This window comes from Mustelus asterias, unplaced genomic scaffold (assembly GCF_964213995.1).
Source record: "Mustelus asterias unplaced genomic scaffold, sMusAst1.hap1.1 HAP1_SCAFFOLD_517, whole genome shotgun sequence".
NCBI classification, from domain to species: domain Eukaryota; kingdom Metazoa; phylum Chordata; class Chondrichthyes; order Carcharhiniformes; family Triakidae; genus Mustelus; species Mustelus asterias.
Genome location: NW_027590469.1, coordinates 244 through 17614, shown reverse-complemented (window position 1 = coordinate 17614; position 17371 = coordinate 244). Strand labels below are relative to the sequence as shown.

Genomic DNA, 17371 nt, shown 5'->3' with positions numbered 1-17371 from the left:
AGCCACAAAGCTGCCCTGATACTATTTATTTTGCTCTTCGAATCGTCCTGGATGATTTTAGAGATAACTTCAGACAGTTATTCATTGAGGTACTGTAAATGATGATCGATAACAGATGGAAAGAATTATACTCTTTGTTTGTTTGGATTTGGCAGTTAATTTATTCACGTCAGTTTCGAAAGGAGAACATGGTTTTAGGATTTGAAACAGCAGCACGGACCCCTTAGTAAAAACAACTGAATTTTAATTTTCCTGAAAGCCTTCCATTTTTGTTTGTGCTTTAGCCTCTGTATATGTGCACATGGGGATGTACTGATCTGTTTTAATCTTTGTTTGTGTGCCCCTGTGTGTGAGAATGTGTTACGTTACCGTGGTGTCGATATAAATATATTTGAAAGAGATATGTTGACGTTTTTTGTCTTGTAGTCAGAGGGCAATGGCACAAACATCAAACGCAAATGGAGCAAGAATTAATACTTCACGAGAAAACAGTACATGTTGGTTGACAAGTGGACTGTGATTAGTGGAGACATTCCATGATGAATGTACCAGTTAAACGTTGACTGAGAGTGAACTGCCAAGCTTTGTTTAAGTTCAGAGCAGACACATTCACAGTAATTGGTCAAGTTATTGCCCTGAGAAAGTAATCAGATCTTGGCTGTCTCCTATTTTGTTCAGATGATACAAACACAATGTCTGTATGTGTTATTTATCTCTGCAAAGAATAGGGTGCTGTGCTTTAATGCATGCAGCTTCTCGCACAGTTAGATGCATTGCATTCGCCACTCTCTCCCTAAGAATTATAAATTGCTGTTCCCGTGATAGTTATTATTCCTGTGAAGAGCCTGGGGAATGCAAGATGAAAAGCTTAAACATCTTTCTTTTTTCAGCGATATTCAATTTCTGTTCTGCCATATATATATATAAATTAAAGTATGTTTTATTTGGAAATTAAGTCTATCATGTGGATATATTGACCATGTGTGTATTTTAGTGTTTATCCATCTCTATGAATTAATGTGTGTGTTAATGTGCCTGCTTCTGTGTGTACCCCTTTTCACTGTGAGGGAGTGAATATTTATTGGTGAGTTTATGTGATGGGTCAGAGAATCCGTTGACCTGTGTTTATGGAAGAATGTTAGAGTTTGTTAATGCATGTGTATGAGTGGTCACCCGTGTCAATGTTTAGATAGTCTTAATTGGAATGCTTTAGTTTTAATTTGCGAGGGGGCATGGGTTACTAATGTTTATGTTTGTATTTTCTTCTGGTCTGTGCTGTGTTTGTGGAGATGTATATGTGCATGTTTATCTCTGTTTCTGTGTGTGTGAGACAGTACGTGAACATCATTGTTATTGCTCCAAGTTTTACTGATTAAACCGAACCGGAACTGTCCCTGTCAGAGGATATTAATGGAATATTCGCCTCTTTCTGGGAATTCATGTGGTGTAATGTGAGCTGCAATGTGACAACAAGCTGAATGAAAGAAGCAATTCAATTAGCAGTCCTCAGAACATCAGGGATAGAACGGGTAAAAGCCAGAAGAATTCAAACACCAGTGAAGTTTTGGGCTGTTAGTATTTAATACATCCTACCATTAGCGACTTTGAACCAATATAAACTGAGTCCACAGAAATAGGGAGCGGTGCCTTTCCACTCTGTCTCCTTGGCGAGGCGGAGTATAATGGGTTAACCATCGCCCTTTCCCCTCTCTCTGTTGGCACAGTGAGTTTAATGGGTAAACAATTGCTCTTTTCCCCCTCTGTCGGGTAGGTGAGTGGGGACAGTGAGTTAAAAAATCAATTTTCTCGCCTCTCTATCAGGCGAGTTGATGGAGGATTGATTGAACAGCCTAGTGCCCTATCTGCGACTGGGGATGAGAGTTTCCGTTGTTATTCTTGTGTCGCTCTGACTCCAGTCCCCACTGGGTGCGATTCTGCAACGAAGAAATGATCAAAACTTTGATGGGATTGACGAGTCGTCTATATTTAAAAGTGAATCATTTGTTGCTCGGAATTAGAACGTTTTCGCATCAACCAGTAACTGGACGAAATTTGCTGAACTTACTCAGGGTAATCACTGAATTAATTAGCGCCAATCCACCTTAATTCTGTACTCTATCTCAATTTGGAGCGCTGGATCTCTAAGATTGAGGTTTATTTTTTATGGCTTTTTTAATTAGTGTCACAGTAGGCTTACGTTAACACTGTGATAAATTTACTGTGTAAATTCCCTAGTCGCTACATACCGTTGCCTGTTCGGGTACACTGGGGAATAACCTAGCGTGGCCAATGCATCTAAAAAGCACGTCTTTCAAACTATGGGAGGAAACCGAAACAGTCAGAGGAAACCCACGAAGACACGGGGAGAATGTGTAAACTCCACACAGATAGTCACCCAAGCCAGGAATCCAACTCAGGTCCTTGGTGTTGTGAAGTAGTAATGCTAACCACTGTGCCATAGGGAGGCAAGACACTGGTAAGTATCTGCTGTCGGAGGAGCATTTATGCCCATAGCAAACAGAGGAATCAAAATGAATTAGCAGGTTGGATGTTTAACTCATAAGCAGATGAAAAAAGCTTTATTATTTTTCTTGCAGCTCGAAATATAACCAATAGATTCTCATTGACATGAACTAACGGGGTCCACCAGTACAGGAGAAATGTTCACAAAACTGGGTTTACCGCTGGATTTGTCAACTGTTTTGTTGATGATCTTCAAGGGGATGGCTTCATGTCCCACCACGCAGGAGTAAGAAGTGCCGCTGGCCCACTCCTCCGCTGCAATGGATAACAGGCTGTACATGAAGAAGGAGCCATTCCCGTTCTCCGCCACCACCTCGGTGTTCCTGTAGTTCCCGGGATTCACGGGCTGGTCATTGACGGTCCACTTGACGAAGACCTCTCGGGGGGAGAAACCTCTCACTAAGCAGCTGAGGGAGACGAATTTCTGAGCGGATATTTGTTCTGCCGAGGGCAGGAGGACAGAGACGGACGGTCTCCGCGGATTTGGATCTGCAGAAAATTGCAATAAATGTCAATAAACTGGAGAACTCTGCAAACAATGAAAACACTGGTTAGATATCAGAAAATTGTGCTTTGCTTTCGAATTTAAATGTTTCCATTTTTGACTTCCTGCTTCGAGGAGAGGGGAACACAATCGCTTTGTCAAATAACTGGGGCTAGACTGGAAAGTTTCAGAAAGATTACAACACAGAAACAGGCTATTCGGCCCAACTGTTCTGCGTTGGGTTTTGTGCACCACACCAGACTACTCCCTACTTATTCGATCATAAACCAATACCATTCTCTTCAGATCACTTTTCATTCATCAACATCCCACGCAAAAATATCTACAGGCCCAGAGCGTTTAGTTAGCAGAGTTACCACTCAGAGGAGTGGTAATGCACTGAATACTAAGTATTGACCATTACACTTACACTGGAAATAGACACAGTGACGCATTTGTTGCTTCAATCTCTCAGCTCACCTCTTTCCTTGTGGATGGATTTTCTTAAAGGAGTCGGCAGATCCTGATGGCTCACCACGCAGTCAAACACAGCCCCACTCAGCCAGGCTTGTGTCGAGATGTTTCAGTTGCTGACCACGCTGTCAGGATCCTCTCCAGGCTTTTCTGCAATCTCTGATTTCAAATAATTCCTGTCTCGGATCCAGGACACGTTGACTCCAGAAGGAGAATTGAAAATGATACAGGTTAAGGTCACAGTCGCCTCGAGTAAGACTTGTTCTATTGGTGGTGGTTGTATTGTGACTGTGGAATCCGGGCACTGGGAAGGACCTGTGAATGAAAAATGAAAACCAACTCGAGTTCTCCTTCAGAAGCAGGACAGCAGTATTCAGCCTAAAGGAGACGAAGTCGCCTTCGAGTTATCAAACTCTAACTATCGCCTTTCAACTTCTATGGTGAATGGAAAACCAGGTTGCTCTGTGAAATTATTCTCTTTATTAAAGTATTGTAGCAGCGGTATCATTCTCATGAATCAGCATTGCAGCATTCCCACACAAATAGACCATCCTGAACTCAGGAAAAATTAATGGCCGTTGGTTTATAAGTAGGGTGGATGCACTTTCCAACATTTTACCCCTACGCTGTGACCTGTGAAACAGTCCGACACCTACTGTTTCTCCAAATTTTACCAGCTGTGTCAGGAGAAGCTGACATCAAGTCCGCCTCGGTCACTATATTACTTCAAAATAGAAGGGCGCATTGTTTCAAGGAGAGGCAGTGGCATGGTGGTGTTATCAATGGGTTTGTAACCTAGGGCAAAAGTCTGGGGTTATAGATTCGAATCTCACCACCACAAATGGTCAAATTTGATTTTATTAAAAAACGATATTTAAAAGTCTAACGATCATTATGAAGCCATTGCTGTAAATGGTTCACGAATGCCCTTTTAAAATGTAAATCTGCTGTCTTTATCTTGCTCTGGCATGCATGTGACTCCAGATCCACAGCAACGTCGTCGACTCTTAAGTGCTGTCAGGGATGGGCCATGAAGAACATCTCATGACAGAATAAAAATAATTGCTGATGTGATGAAATTCTGAATGAGGCGCTATCCGCCTGCAGCAAACTACATGACAGCTCTATGCTTCGCACGAACTTCAATAAATCTCTAATTCCGATTAACAGCGGAATGATTTGTTTTCCCTCGGTTTGCATCCCTTACCCAGAGATCCGGTGATGTTCTGACTCTGAGTGAGTCCTTGATGAGTGACCTGGCAGGTATAGACCGTTTTGCTGAACCATTCCCCAGCGGAGACTGTCAGCCGACTGCTCGCAGAGAAGTTTCCGTTCACTTCACAGGCAGGAGAGGTGGCAATTCCTGAATCCATGGGCTGCCCATTCTTCAGCCACTCCACCGTCATTGACTTTGGCTGGAAATCGATGATTGAACAGACGATGGTTGCAAATTTCCTGCTTGTGATTTCTTCACTGGAACTCACGGTGAGGATAACGGTTGGGGGGATGTCGCCTTCAACAAACACAAGTTTAGACGTTACTTGAAGGTTCAACTGACAACAATTAAAATTAATGCTTTTATTTTAGCACCGGAGCTGCCAATTTGGGAATTATATCCATGGTTTTGTTGAATTGGTAGGGAAATAGCGAATGGAATTCAACCGTCAAAAGTGCCACGCAATGAATTTGGGAGGGCAAACAAAGCAAGGGAATAGTCGATAAAATGGAAGATTTCGAGGGATTGAGGAAATGCAAGACCATGGAGTGCATGTCCACAGGTCCTTGTAGATGGTCGGGCAGCTGGAAAAGTTGATCAAGAAAGCATATCGGATTAGTTCCTCTATTATGTGAGATATTGAATGCAAAAACAGTGATGCAATGATGGAGCTGTATAAAACGCTAGGTAGGCTACGTTTGGAGTTTGCTGTTCAGTTCTGGTCACCACGTTGCAGGAATGACGTAATGGCTCTAGAGAGAGATGACGCTGACAAGAATGGTGCCAGGGACTGAAAATTCCCGCCATGAGGCGAGATTGGATAGGCAGGGGTTTTTCTCCTGAGAAAAAGAGGAGGCTGAGGCGTGACATAATTGTGGTTCACAAAATTAGAAGGGACGTAGGCAGAAATAATTCATTCCCCAAGTCGAGGGCTCAATTACCAGGGAGCATGGTCATTTAAAAGGTCATTACGTCTGCATCTCAGGTGCTTTAACCTGCACGGCTACGGCGCAAGGGCTGGAAAATGGGCTCCAAATGTCTGGCTAGTTTATTTGTTCTCCCTTTCGGCCAGCACAGACATGATGGGCTCAATGGCCTCATTCTGCACAGTAACAGTCCTGTTGTTCTTTGGTTCTGAACAACTTTTCAGTCAGTAGACACTTACTTGGATTTTGAATAATTCAATTTTTTTCAGAATGCTACATATCAGTTATAACTAAAGCCTTATACAGTTCAATCAGAGCGTTCCTGTCTTGCCCAAGTTCCACAACACTTACATTGCATTCCAATGCTCTTGACGGAGTCGCTGTGTCGAACCTCACAGTCGATTTTGCTGCACTCTCCCTCTGACTGGGTGATGGTTAACTGGCTGCTCAGGGTATAGGTTCCCTTCGCGTTTCTCACTGATGGATAAGTCTTAAATCCAGTGGCGATCAGCTGCCCATTTTTCTTCCAGGTCAGTTTGGAGACATCTGGAGAGTAGTCCATCGCCAAACAGCCGTAGGTGATGGAGCCAGCGGAGTTGTGTTGCTGACAGGAAGAGACGAGGCTGTAGAGAGTGGGCGAAGACGGTGTCGCTGGGAAAGAATAGTCGATTCAACAAGTTAGACTCTTACTTGCGTTTATTAATTAATCAAACATATTTATACAAGTAAGTTTCTATATTAGGTATAGCTCTTGGGGCTAAAGGGATCAATGGATATGGGTAGTAGACGGGGTCAGCATATTGATGAGCTGTGATCAAAGTGAATGGTAGAGCAGGGTCAAAGGGCCGAATGGTCTACTCCTGCTTCTATTTTCTATGTTTCTACATCACGATTTGTCTAGAATTATGAACTTAACTTAATATTTCCCGATTAAGACCTACATACACCTTTCAGCTTCTGTTACTCCTATCATTTGAGAATCGCCATCTTTGTAGAAACTCACATCAATGTCTCGACCTCTATCAGATTGGAAAGACAAAAACATTTTGATGTCATTGTAATGACATACCATTCATTAGATTAACAGAAAAGTGTAAAGAGTTTCTCCATTACTTCAGGCACTAGCTATTTCTCAAACAACAGCACTTTGTGATGAAGAAGTTGTCTCTTCATTCATACCAGCCACTCACCTGATGAAAGAGCTCCAAAAGCTCACGATTCCAAATAAGCCTGTTGGAGTTCAACCTGGTGTTGTCAGACTGCTTACTGTGCCCAGCCCAACCTAACGTCGGCATATCCACATTGTAGTTTTGGCTATTGCCTGTGTTCAAACTAACTGATGCCCCTTCCTCTCTCCAACTCACTGCCTCTCACTCCACAAAACGAAGATTAGTGACTTTGCTTCAAAACTACCTTCGGAATGAATACTTACTGAATGACCAGGAAACTCTAAATGTGATTACAAATTCAAATAATTGCAACATTGACTAATTGAAGGGTCAGACATTAATAGCAAGAGTTGGCCATTCGGGCCCTGAAGTCTCCTCCATTATTCACTGAGATTACAGATGATCTGGTTGTGGTGCTCGCTCTATTTTGCACATCCTCACTCCGCCCGTCGATCACCCTCTCTCTGCCCATTTTCCCCGACTCTCTGCACTTTCCCCTGGCTCTCTGCTATTCCCTGTGGCTCTTTTCCCCTTTCACCCGGCTCTCCGCACTTCCACCTGGCTCTCTACACTTCCCTCCAGCTCTGTCCCCTCTCCCCCGGCTCCCTGCCCTTTCCCTCAGCTCCCTACCCTTTCCCCCGGCTCTTTGCCCGGTGTCCCTGCTCCCTATCCACTTTCCCCTTTCCCCTGGCTCTCTGCCCTTTCCCCCTGACTCTCTGCCTTTCCCCTTGACTCTCTGCCCTTTCCTCTGGGCTCTCTTGTCCTTTTCCTCGGCTCTCTGTCCTTTCCCCGGCCTCCCTGCCCTTTATCCTGGCTCTCTCCTCTTTCCCTGGTCTCTCTGCCCTTTCTCCTGGTTCTCTGCCCTTTCACCTGGCTCCCTGCCCTTTCTATTAGCTCTCTGCCCTTTCTTCTGGCTCTCTGCGCTTTCTCCTGACTCTCTGCCCTTTCCCGGCTCTCAGCCCTGTTGCCCGGCTGTGGGCCCATTCCCCAGGCTCTCTGCCCTTCCCCCCCGGCTCTCTGCCCTTTAGCACGCCTCCTGTTCTCCTCGGCTCTTTGCCATTGTCCTTGGCCCTGAGCCCCCAGGGATTCCCCCCAGCTCTCCACATTCGCAGGGCAGCTCCCACATTTGAACACCAAACTGCCGCTTGGAATCTTTCTTCTCTCTCGTTGGGATGAGTGAGTTGGGATTTGTGAGTGGGGATGAATGAGTGAGAGTGTGTCAGCGAGGGAAGGTAGGTAAGTGAGGGTGAGTGATTCAAGTTCTTTGAGTGCGGATGAAACATTGAGGGTGAGTGAGTAAGTGTGGGTGAGGGTGAGAGAGTCAGTGGGCCACCTCCACCTCTTCCTCTCCATCGATCTTTTCCCGATTCTCCACATTGATCAGCTTTCAGTAACAGGGATGTGTAAATCACCGGGCAGCTGCTTTAATGTCGATGTCTTTCTTTAAGAAACACGTACCATTGAACAAATAGTCAGGCTGAGGGAGCTGTAGGGAAGCTGACAGCAAAACTAGGATGGGTCGCACAGGAATCAAACACCAAGTTTACACCAGTATTGGGGAGCCAGGCGGCCTTGGTCTCAGCCAATTCCCTTCTTATTTTTTGGGTGTTTGTGTCCGGTTTAACACATGGAAATTCCTACTTCTGACCTCATGTTGGATGGAATGTCACTGTTGAAGCAGTAGAAGATTGTTAGTCCCAGAACACTCCCTTGCCGAAATCCTGCAGTGAAATCTGAACTTAGATGTTTGACCTCCAACCACCAATACCATGTTGCTTTGTGCTAAGTATGACTCCAAACAGAGAAGAATTTCCCGCCGATTCTTATTCACTTGAGTTTTGCTCGGGCCCCTTGATCCCACCCTCATTCAAATGCTACCGGGGTGGGGGGGGGTGGTGGGGGGTGGGGGGTGGGGTCGGGTGGGGGGGGGGGTGGCATGGTGGCACAGTAATTAGCCCTGCTGCCTCAGAGTTGGATTCCCGACTTGGGTCACTGTCTGTGTGGAGTTTGCAAGTTCCCCCCGTGTCTGTTTGGGTTTCCTTCGGGTGCTCCTGTTTCCTTCCACAGTCCAAAGATGTGTGGGTTCGTTGGATTGGCCGTGCTAAATTGCCCCTTAGTGTCAGGGGGACTAGTTAGGGTAAATACATGTGGTTATGGGGATAGGGCTTTGGTGGGATTGCTATTGGTGCAGACTCGATGGGCTGAATGGCTTCCTTCTGCACTGTAGCATCCTATGATTTTACTCTATGGTGTCAAGGATAGATGTATGTGAGATTGAAAGTGTGAGAGAGAGAGAGAGAGAAAGAGAGTGTGTGTGTGTGTGAGAGAGAGAGAGAGAGAGAAAGGGAGAGAGAGAGATAGAGATAGAGAGAGAGAGAGTGATAGAGAGAGAGAGAGATAGAGGGAGAGAGAGATAGAGAGAAAGAGAGAGAGAGAGAGAGAGAGAGAACGTGTGTGTGAGGATGCCTGTGTATGATAGAATGCATTTGCACGTGTGTGAGACAGTGGGCTGTGCGTGCAAGAGGGGAGAGTGTGTGAGAGAAAGGTTGTGTGAGATAATGTGTGTGTGAGAGACAGAATGTGTGCTTGAAGAATTATTTTTTGTGTGTGAGAGTGTGTCCCTTCTTGAAAATGTATATGTGTGGAGGGGCGGGGAGAGTGTGTGTGTGGGGAGTCTGTGTGAAAGAGTACTTCTGTGTGTGATTGTGTGTATGTTGATGCGAAAGGGAGTGTGTCTATTTGAGATACACGATGTCTGTGAAAGAGAGTGTGTGTGCCTGAGAGGGAGGTTATGTGTGTGGGAGAGTGTTGTGTTCATGTGAAAGACAGTGTGTGTGAGAGGGAGTGCCTATTGGAAAGCAAAATAATATGTTCTTCAGTGTGTGAAACTGTGCATGGGATGGCGTGTGAGTGAGAAAGATGTGTACAATGTGTGTGGGAGATAGAAGCAATGTGGGGTGTATGTGTGTGTGTGTGTGTGTGTGTGTGGAGGGGCGGTGAGAGTGTGTGTGAGCGAGAAAAAGTGTGAAACTTAGACAGAGTGGATGCGTGAGTGTGTGTGAGTGAAATGACTGTTGAGAGAACATGTGTCTGTGGTAGGTGGAGTGTTTAAAGAGAGATACATTGTATATACATGTGTGTTCGTGTGTAAGAGAAGGAGAGACTGTGTGCGAGATTGTGTGCGTGTGAAAGAGAGGGTGTTTGTGAGAGACAGTGTTTGAGAGCAAGATTGTGCGTGTGTGAGACAATGTGTAACGGAGTGAGCGTGTGAAAGAGAGAGAAATATGTGCCTGTGTGAGAGAATACATGTGCAAGTGTTCGTATGAGTGAGAGAGAGCATCGGAATGTGTGTGAGACGAAGTGAGAGTGTACGGAAGAGGGAATGTGAGAGGGATAGTGCATGTGTGTGTGTGAGAGAGCGAATGTGTGCGCGAGACTGTGCTTATGTGAGAGACCGTGTCTGTGTGTAAGAGTGTGTGTTAGAGTGTGTGCATGTTCTATGTTTGTGAGAGAGTGATTGTGAGAAAGCCAGTGTGTGAGAGCAAGAATGTAGAGGTGTGAGATAGTGTGCGCAAGAGAAAAAGAAATATGTGCGTGTGTGTGTGAGAGAGAGAGAGATGCGTGTGCAAGAGGAATTGTGAGAGAGCGTGTGAAGAAATGTGAGACAGCTTGAGCGTGTGTGACAGAGTGGAAGAGAGAGAGTCCATGAGAGAGAGCGTGTGCGAGAGTGTGAGACTGTGCTTATGTGAGAGTGTGTGTCTGTGTGTAAGAGAGAATGGGTGGGTGTGTGGGGATGTGAGCGCTTTTGTGTATGGGGATGTGAGAGATTGATGGATAGAGCGAGACGATGTATGTATTTGTATTGAGAGAGTGTATGTGTAACGTGAGAGAGAGAATGTGTATGGGTGTGTAAGAGAGACCGTATGAGAGAGAAAGTAAGTGTGAGTATGTGTGAGAGAATATGAGAGTATTTATGTGTGTGAGAGTGTGTGATGTGTATAAGTCTCTATTTGGCTGATTCAGTCTGGAAAAGCGCACTCACTCCACACATACTCACCCATTCACACAGTAAGTGGGAGTGACAAGTGAGCACAATACGGAGCGCGGGCCAAGGGTTGGAAAAACATTTAAATCTTTCGCAATCTGTCGCAATTGAATAATTTCCTCTTTCCTCAATGAGGGAAACCTGTAAAAACTCAAGAGATTTGACACAATCCAGGGCAAAGCCACCCACAAGATTATCCGCCCCCTCATTCACCCTATTCGCTCTCTCCATCACTAACAAGCAGTGACAGCAGTGTGTATTATATACAAGATGCACTGCAGCAACTCACCAAGGCTCCATAGTAAACACTGTCCAAACCCGTTGCCTTTATATCCTAACAGGATAAGGGCAGCAGCCACATATGAACACTACCACCTACAAGCTCCCCTCCAAGACACACACCATCCTGACTTGAAACAATACCTCAGTTCCTTCTGGGTCAAAATCCTGGAACTTCCGCCTAACAGCACGGCGGATGCCTGCAGCATATGGATTGCAGTTATTCAAGGATGCTTCATATCAACACTTTCTCAAGGAACAATTATTGATGATTAAAAATTTTGGCCGAGCAAATGACTCTAAAATGCCTTGAGAAGATTAAAAATAAAATGCAAATGAATTTGACCCTTCAACTGTCATACTAAACAGATCAGGGACTGCTTTACTACGGAGCACAATATAGTAAATCTCACTTTGCATTTGCTCATCGAACATTCCCAAGGCCGGTACATCACTAGTTAAAAATCATCCAAATCTCCCTCTACAATCTGACGTTTCTGCTCTCTCTGATGGTCACAATATGCTTTCGGGATCTCATTTCTGAGACGCCGAGCCAAACATCAAGTCAAACTATCACATTTCTCACAGATACAAGTGTATGAAGAAATAAATCAAATTTAACTCCCTGAAATACAGGAGAATGAACCAGAAGATTTATAGCCAGTCAGGCAGTTTCCTGGCCCCAACACGGTGACCACGCGCGCAGAAACAGAACAGACACAAACGGTGCAACAATCGATTTCCCAGCAGGTAGGTATGATCAATCTGTCAATTTAATTCAAACTGTTTGAATCTAATTGATCAATTATCAATTTACAACAGAAAATCAGTAACCTCTTTTGAATAAAACTGAAATTCATTTCAAAACTCCTGTCGATTTTTAATTATGTCTCTCTGTCTGTCTCACTTCTCGAAAACTATGTAAAAATGGAGTTGCGCTGAAAATGAGGCATCAAAAATAACAGAATCAGGACAGTTCAATGTCCCTAACAGAGATACAGTGACACAGTAAGGATTAAAATAAACCAAGAAACATTTACATTGAAAATCATTACCTGATTCGATCTAATTTCTCAATTAAATGTAATCAACAAAATATTCAAGGTAAAACACCTTACCGAGCTAAGCATAGCTGATGAAAGAAAGGTTTTGTCTCTGAATTCATTTTCGATACAATTAAATGTTCTCTAAAACGGATGATACTTTGCACGCCCGTGCATTATTCAAGGTATTTTGTTTTGAATTAATTAGCACCAAAATTATATTTTGTTTTGTTAATTGCCGGTTACTTTTCCTGTTAGCTGATTTGTACTCCATAATAAAATCAGTTTTCAATCATTCAAAATTTTCCCTGCCTCCAACATTGTGAAGTAATTAGGTTCCAATTAAATCTTAAACAATATACTTCAAATTACTGAATGGAAAGATTCAGACATCTGTAATTCATTTGCTTCAATCGAATAACATTGTCATGTTTTTTCATTTCCACTTTTACTCCAAATGCCTTATTATAACCTGCAAACGTGTTAAGAATGCATGTTTCTGAATTTGTATATACTGTAACGGCCTGGCAGTTTGAGGTCAACGAAGCTGCTTCCTAGATTTAATAATTTGGACCATCCATATAATTTAATTACTGAACATATTGTTTAAATTAAGAAGTTCTGAATTAAACAATGAAAAACGCAATGAGGACAATTGATTCAAATCCTCTGCAACACTGAAACATGATGCACAAAATAAGTCGAGACTTTTTCTTCAGTATAATATTTAATACTAATTAAACATAATGCTCAAATAGAATCAATTCTTCTATTCTGTCATTTATTCATCCAATAATTCTATTCTATGTTCAGCAGTAATGGGAGACAGGATGTTATTATTAAATGCAGAGCAAATATTAATATAAAAATATTATAATATTATAAAAAATTAATTATTTGAATTTCAAGTATTAAATTGTAAATCTCTAGCCAGTTTCTGTTGACACCTTACGGCAATTCAAACACCGCTATATGAACAATTGTTTAGTGTTAGCGAATTCCACCTGTCAGAAAACTGTGTTCACTCTGTCAAATTTATTTAAGCTGTGGGATTCTAATTGATCAATTTTCAAACTACAACAACAAAAATCAATAACTTCTTTTAAATTAAACTGATATTCATTTCAAAATTCCCTTCGACTTTTAACTATTTCTCCCTGTCTATCTCAAATCTCGAAAACTAGGCAAAAAATATACTTTTTTCTGAAAATGAGCACATCAGATATAACCGATCCAGGGTAGTGTAATGTCCCTAACAGAGATACAGTGACGCAGTAAGAATTGTAATTCATGATTTACTTTAATCTGCAAGCATCAGTTAACATGAATAAAACGCTCAAATATATATTTATTTTATTTTTTCCGATACCAGTTTGTTTTGTCCTGACAAGGATGTTTAAACGCAGTTTGTTTTTTTCATTTAGCGAGAAAAAGTGTAACCGCTCAGGATCACCGAGTTGAAACAATACAGAAACAATTGAGAAACACCAAACCATTTCACAAATTTTGAGATGAGATTAGTGATTAATTACCTCTGCATCCAACTACAAATTACTTGGAAGGAATGCTGCGCCTGCACAGAAACAATGTAATAATCGGGCACAAAAATTGCCAAATAGCGTTTTATTGCCAATTATTCTCCAAAACTCATATTTAAGTGAATGCGAACTTCATCGGGGATATAACAATTAATGCAAAGTATCTTGTTGAACTGAGCGCTGCTGTGGAAACAGCATGTTACCATTGAAATAGTTTCTGGAATTATCACAAAATATTTCCAGCCGAGAAACTTTTTTGGTCATGTTAATTGTATGCAAAGCACAGCAGAACTATTAAAGCCGATTAATGCGAAATGATATTAATAGAAAATAATCTTTTGTGAATATGTAGTTATGTTACCGATTAATAACAGTTTGATTTATATTAATTTTACTATCAAACTTGTTAACGAGAAGTTTGTTTTTGCAGCAACTACTCAGTGTCCGATTGAACGTTGTAAGACATGATTTATTTTAATTTCTAAGAGTTTAAAATTTATAAAAATGCTGTAATACCTTTATTTTATTTCTTTCACAACCTGCTTATTTTCTCCCTACAAGGATTTTCAAACTCATAGATTATTTGCATTTAACCAGAAAACGTGTAACCGCTCAGTGCCACCGAGTTTAAACAATGCAGAAACACCAAAACCTTTCACACATTTTAAACATTCTTAGTGACCCAACAACAGAACCTCCTCAACAGAAACACACCAAAACACATCAATGAGGGAATGAATCCGTTTCACGGGAACGCAACTCAATTATCCATTCAACAAAATCAAAAATATGATTGCAAGGAACTCTCAATATTCAATCCGGCAAACCAGCTCATCACCAAATATATGAATGTTTGAACTAAACAGAAATTTGGAATAAGAGCAATAGCATTGCGAGGAGGTGGAATATGTCCAACAAATTAACGTTGAAATTTTACCACATTCTATTCACATTGGGTCATATTTCAAACAGATTTCAAACATATTTAAATATTGGGTGGGTAAAAGCTGCAGCCGTCAGATGCCACCGAGGTTAAACATGGCATGTATCCCAAATTATGAATGCAGTGGCAAACTATGTTTTGGACGAGTGGCATAAACCATGGTTTGGTTTAACCTGCAATTATCAGCTACGATTTAAAAAAATACAAATACAATAAAGCCTGCCTGATTTCTGTCTGCAGGCACACGTCAAGTAGTTTTAAATCCGCAGACTGTTTGTATTCAATCACAAAGTGTGGAACAGCTCAGTGTCACCGAGTGTAAACAGTGCAGAATCTCCGAACCATTTCACAAATTTTACTTATTCAAAGTCACCCAGACAGACAACCTCCTCACCGCAAACACGCAGCACTGAGGGACTGAACCCCGGTTCATGCAGAAGCAGCTCAATTCTACAAACAGTTGCAACAGAATCAAATTTCACATTGGCAGAAAATCTCAATTTAAAATCCAGCCAATCTGACCATCACCAAAGCAACTAATAATTAAAATAAGCACAACAATGAGATAACAAAACCAGATTGTGATTAAGCGGAACATGTTCGCAACATTAAAGTAGAAACTTTAACACATTTTGTTAATATTGGGTTAGATTTCAAACACTTGTGCAGTAGATGGTGCAACTCGCAGCCACTAGATGTCACCGAGATTAAACATTGAAGAAACGCCGAACTGTTTAACAAAAGGAATGCATTTAAAGTAACCCAGCCACACAATGTCCTCAGCAGATAAACACCAAATCACAACAAGAGACTGAATCACTCAGTATCGCCTTTTGTCAATTAACAGTAGAATTCTATAACCCCCATTTTAAGCAGGATCACATGAAACATTGTAAAGATTTTCAGCACAGAATCCACCAAACCACATTACATTGAACGAATGAATTAATAAAATCGAGAAAAAGTATAAAACAAAAACTCAAATAAAACACTGACTAAATAAATGCATGGTTCTTACCTGCAGTCACCGTCACCATGGTCCCTTGTCCCCAGTAGCCCATGGCGTCACAGTGTCACATTCTCTCGGCTGGGTCATACAATAACCATCTCTGCACAAAATAGACAGAAATCCATCAGTATTTTAAAAATTCACAAGCCAGAGGGAAAGCAAATCACTGCATGTTCATGAAATTATTATTGCACTGGTGGATACCGTTCGCTCTTCGTAAATAACCTTAATGTTTTATATTTCATAGAGGATCACATGATCAAGTTACTGAAAACACCAACTGATAATCAAATAGTTATCATACATTTTCCATATTAATTCTCGCTATTTGTGTAGTGCTGGGACATAAATAATACAGCACTGTAAACAATGCTGGATTGGAAAACAGAGCACTGCCCCAGTCTCGGTCAATTAGTGCTGAGGGGTTTTTGTATTGACAGTAACTGCTGTGCCACCCCAGTTATCACAGTGAGACACAGCATGACAAATACTGTGCCCGACTGCTAACTGTTTAATTTCACTGCTGTCTCAAAAATCTGATTCTGCCTCATCCACGAGCGAATGAGTGAGATATTTCAGCTTGTCCTGGTCATTGTATTTATAAAGGGGATCGGAATGCTTTTAAACTCTCTGTGTAGATTTAGCATATCGGTAAATATAGATTTTATGGGAAGATTTTTATACCTTTTCACAAACTAATATTACTTCCACACATTATTTCACTGAAGCCTCGTTTACTTTGAAACTCCTGCTGTGGTACTGATCACCAATTTGAGCAATGTCTTTCCATGAGGTTTTTGTATGAGGATGTCGCTGTGCTCAGCACTGTGATCCCACTTGCACAGTAATAGATGGCGGTGTCTTCGGTCTTCAGCCTTGTCATGTCCAAAGAGAAGATTTTGGTTGAAGTGTCTTTAGACGCACTAAATCGATCCTTAATTGCTGGGGCGTAGCTGTTGCTGGATGAACTATAGTAGGAAACCAGCCACTCCAACCCCTGTCCTGGAACCTGTCGGATCCAGTACATGCTATAGCTGCTAAGATCGAAGCCGCTGGTTTTACAGGTCAGTTTCAGGGAGCCTCCTTGACGCCCGGTCTCTGCCTCTGGCTGAGTCAACACAACCTCCGACTGGACACCTGTAAAAAGAGATCAAAAAACCCGAGGATTAATCCTGGTGTAATGATTTTTGACTCTGGAATATTACAGAGATGGACTAAAACTGAGACAGTAACTGTGGGAGACTTAGACAATGAAAAACAACTACTCACCGGATAAGAAAGTCAGCAACAAACTGAGAGAAATCGCCGACCTCATCCTTCTGGTGATTTGGGGGAAATGGTTGTGTCAGGAACTCAGTGAACAAACCAACTCCCGGACTGTTGGATGCCGGTCCCAGTGAGCGGTATTTAAATACCCGCCAGAAGGGGGCGGCTTTCCAGGCGCCGCCTGTTGTTTCCCTGCTGGAGGCGGCGACAGGATCCAGGTCCCACCTTCCACACCCCAACAGAATGGACTTCCAGATTTACAATAGGTTAATATTAAAATGGACATTTTATCTGTGTCTGGATATTTGTTTGGCTGAATATGTTCATTGTATTGTCTCCATTATTTCTGATGGTGATATTGCAGTTCATCATTTCTTTATTTAAAATAACTGATTCCATTGTAAATATGGTGATTTTATTACCACGCCCCCAAGAAGAACACAAATCTAAAAATGA

General features: G+C 42.2%; 1 gene segment (V, D, J or C); it reads right to left on the bottom strand.

Annotated features, from left to right (window-relative positions):
* Nucleotides 1–1564: 1564 nt before the first annotated feature.
* On the bottom strand, nt 1565–17024 carry LOC144486913 (Ig heavy chain C region-like). The segment is given in 8 exon segments: nt 1565–1712; nt 2683–3012; nt 3488–3589; nt 4689–4994; nt 5969–6274; nt 15659–15710; nt 16473–16786; nt 16919–17024. Coding segments are annotated over 8 exon segments (1596 nt in total).
* Nucleotides 17025–17371: the final 347 nt, after the last annotated feature.